General features: G+C 36.0%; 1 protein-coding gene across 1 annotated transcript in view; it reads right to left on the bottom strand.

Moving 5' to 3' along the window:
• LOC107680046 (calponin-3-like) overlaps positions 1-3,738 on the bottom strand; it is a 12,482-nt gene that overhangs the window by 2,332 nt on the left and 6,412 nt on the right. Inside the window, exons 2-6 of the mRNA XM_016475805.1 lie at positions 2,080-2,201; positions 1,045-1,111; positions 797-934; positions 581-697; positions 279-425 (exon numbers count right to left, since the gene is read on the bottom strand). Coding sequence (XP_016331291.1) covers positions 279-425; positions 581-697; positions 797-934; positions 1,045-1,111; positions 2,080-2,201 — 591 coding nt within the window. The remainder of the gene's footprint in view (positions 1-278; positions 426-580; positions 698-796; positions 935-1,044; positions 1,112-2,079; positions 2,202-3,738) is intronic.

The raw sequence follows: 3,738 nt of genomic DNA, 5'->3' as shown, positions 1-3,738 counted from the left end.
ACTGCCATATAGATAACCTTAAGACTAACATATTGATACTAACACCCAAAAAAACTTTAATTTTGATTTCATGGGAACTTTAAGTTACTTCAGAGTTCCTACTGGCAGTGCAAATGCAACCAGGAAAATGGGCCAAGGGGAACTTTTAGTTCTCAGGGAACCACCCTGGTGCCTAGTTCCTATAACTAAGTTCCTAGAACCACCATGTGCAAAAGCCCCTAATGATGACGACAAAATTTACATTTTTGGGTGAACTATTCCTTTAAATTCACACTCACCTGGCTTGCTCCTTTATTAGTGCCCATCTGCAGGCTGATTGTGGTTTGGTCAAAGGGCTTGTCTGCTTGAGTCTTTGGGTCATACAGATGTCTCCTGGTGCCATAAGCAGTCATCCCAGCCTGACTAGCACATTTATTTGTCCCCATCTAGCATTGAGGGAAAAAAAAGGATGTGTATGAATATACAAAGCATGATTGAGAGAATCTCACTGAAGATATCCCAAGAAAAAAATGGTTTTAAAAGGATTCTTAAAGTGACAACAGATAAGAACCAAATGAAGTCACAAGTCAGAGGTCCTCACCTGCAGTCCAATCACACACTGACCAGCCTTCATTTTCTTGTCATCAAAGTTGCGGGAGTGCTTGTCTGCGTACTTTACACCAATGTCAACATTTGTGTCCATACCTTTGGTTTTTGCCTTTGAAAGAAAGAACGAAAGTAGCATTATATCAGCAACTCCTAATCCAAGCTTCCTTCTTTCATCATCTCCATCCAAGATGTTTTGCACAAAACTCACCATGCTGGCCAGAGCAAGAAGTGTGGTCTGGACTTGAGTCATGTTCCCATTCTCAAACAGATCATTGGCCTCAAAGATGTCGTTAGGCTTCAGGCCATAAGCAAGAATGGCTTTGATGAAGTTGCCCAGGTTCTCAAGCTTCAGTGAAAAGAATAAGCTTTGCTATTATATTTTTACATTAGGAATAAAACTGACTTGAATAGAAGAAAAAAAATTGACAACGCAATACATAAACAGGTCTTCCTTACCTTGTGCCAGTTAAGTTTGGAGTGGTTGATTTTCTTAATGGATCCAGGCTGAAGTTTATTAATGAGCCTATGAGAAAGACCAAATATTACATCATCTATAGTGGAGAGACTCAACTTACAGTAGATGGTCTGATTATGCAGTGCACACTAGCGTTCAAAAGTTAAGGGTTAGTAAAAAAAATTTTCTTTTACAAAAATGAATACATATCAGCAAGGATACATTAAATTATTCAAAAGTGACAGTAATTATATATATATATATATACACAAAATATTTCTATTTCAAATAAAGGCTGTTTTTTTTAATATACTTTGTATTCAAAGAATCCTAAAAAAAAATGCATCACGGTTTCCACAAAAATATTAAGCAGCACAAATATTTTCAGCATTGATAAGGGATGTTTCTTGAGCAGCAAATCAGCATATTAGAAAGATGTATGAATAATCATGTGACACTGAAGACTAGAGTAATGAGTAGAGTAAAAATTTTGCTTTGCCATCACAAAAATAAATTACATTCTAAAATGTACTCAAATAGAAAAGTTATTTTAAATTGTAATAATATTAAATTTCTTTTTTTTTTTTTTACTGTATTTTCGATCAAATAAATGCAGCCTTGTTGAAAATAAAAGACTTAAAAAATAATAATAATAATAATAATTAAAAAAGAAAAAATCTATGGCAAGGTAGTGTCAACATTTGTTGCCATTAAAAGGCACTAAAAGAACATTGTGGAAAGTTTTCTTAAGGGCAACAGCAAACAAAAGAAGGTGTGGACACCAGACTGGGTGGTTCTAATATGAGCAACACATGGTTTCAGCTTGGCAGAACTTTTTGGCTGTTGTATTTTGGGTTTCATGCCTGAATATTAAAATCACTCCACACTTTGGCATATTGTCGGGTTACAATAAACGAGACAAAAGGTTACAGGTGGGCTGAAAGTCATTATTTAGAACCAAACAAACACTCCAATGTTTTGAGTTCCTAATCAAACTGAAATGCACAGCATGGTTTCTATCATGCTCACAGACTCACTCGCACAGTATGACGCCATCCTTCAATCCCATCTGGAAGTTTTCTCCGACTGGTATGCCTGTTACATCCTCAATCCAGTGCCTCAGCTCGTCCTCCTTCTGCAGGTCGTACTTCTGAGCAATCTACAGGACCCAGAAAGAGAGACTGAAAACTCTTGCTTCCTTAAACAGTTTCTCCATTTGTTATCCAAGGCCTGCCATACAAAGAAACATTCATTCCAAGAGGTCTTTCTTTGAAATTAATTTTAGGGTTTTAGAATCAATATTAGACAATATCATATTTCAATTTCAGTTGCACACCTTTTTTCACTTATATGACATATTGAAACGCAAGCTACCTATAGATACGGAACTAATTGTTAAGTTTTAACACTAATTTAGGTGTTAAACCTAAATAACTGTCTGGAACTGAGAACACGTGCATGAAACTCACATGGAAACTTTTGCACAGTTTCAATTCATGAATTCAGAAACTCCCAAAACAGAGTTTTTGAGTGTGCAGGTACGGTCAGGTTTTAAGGTTAGCTTTGGAAAACCATCTCCTCTTCATCTCTGGGTAGTTTGCACAGGACTAGAGTCAAGTGCAGTAAGATGGATAAGAAATTACAGAGTGTTGCCCCATCTGTGAACTCGGGCTTCAGAAGCAGCTCCAGACACCTGTCAGACCCCCCATAACTGCCATTCAGCAAACAAAAAAATATTGAAAGAGCTTATCTTACTTATCTTAATTAAAAAAATTAAAAAACTCGATAGACCTATAAAAGATAGACCTATATAATACATTCAATTATGCAGTTTTGCATCACAATTTGAAGGTTTTAATTTCCTTCAACAGGTCTGGTCTTGAATCAATTGTAAATGAGTTGTAAAACGTATTCCATCAACCGAACAAATGAGGGTTGGCTCCTAACTTCAACTGAATGACATGCTGAATGTCTAAGGATCCAAAGAGGTGACAGGTTGGAGCATGTCTGTTTTTCCTGACAATTCTGTTGTCCCTTTTAAGAAATGTATGGCAATTGGGAAGTTTCCTTTGTATAATTTTTTTTAAATATCTAAATTTTAATTTTAAAAATTTAAAAAAAAAAAAACACTTTCAAAAGGCACAGAGCTTTGTCTGGCCCTTTTAGAAATTCTACATTACAAGTGGACAAATAGAGCATAACAGTAACCGCCCTCTTGGTTCAAGAGGTATTTTCTCCATTCACTTTCTCCACAGGCATTTCAAACAATTCTTCAATAAACAGTTCAAAGCCATGAACCAAAGCAATTAACTTACACTACAAACTTTGATTTAAAGGTAAAAAGAACATTTTTTAAAAATTGCAAAAAATAAACTGATGTTACTGCAGAACACTAATAACTTCATTGATTTGAATAAATAATTAATTATTTGGTTGCAGCTCAGCTCTTTTGCCTTTATGTCCATGGCAGTGATTCCTCTAATTGGTGGATTTCTAGTGTAGTTATTTACTAGGATTTCAGCAATTAAACTTTTTTACATTTTAAAAAGGTAAATTTGAAAATCACACTGACATATATGGCACTTTTCCACTGCGTGGTACGACTCGGCTCGGTACGGCACGGCACGGCACGGCTCGGTTTGCGTTTGCACTGCAGTTCAGTACCGCTTTAGAGTGGGCGGGATTATTCACATGTC

Source organism: Sinocyclocheilus anshuiensis, unplaced genomic scaffold, assembly GCF_001515605.1.
Source record: "Sinocyclocheilus anshuiensis isolate Anshui unplaced genomic scaffold, SAMN03320099.WGS_v1.1 scaffold1105, whole genome shotgun sequence".
NCBI classification, from domain to species: domain Eukaryota; kingdom Metazoa; phylum Chordata; class Actinopteri; order Cypriniformes; family Cyprinidae; genus Sinocyclocheilus; species Sinocyclocheilus anshuiensis.
Note: the sequence above shows the minus strand (reverse complement) of the source record. Positions and strands in the feature narration are given on the sequence as shown.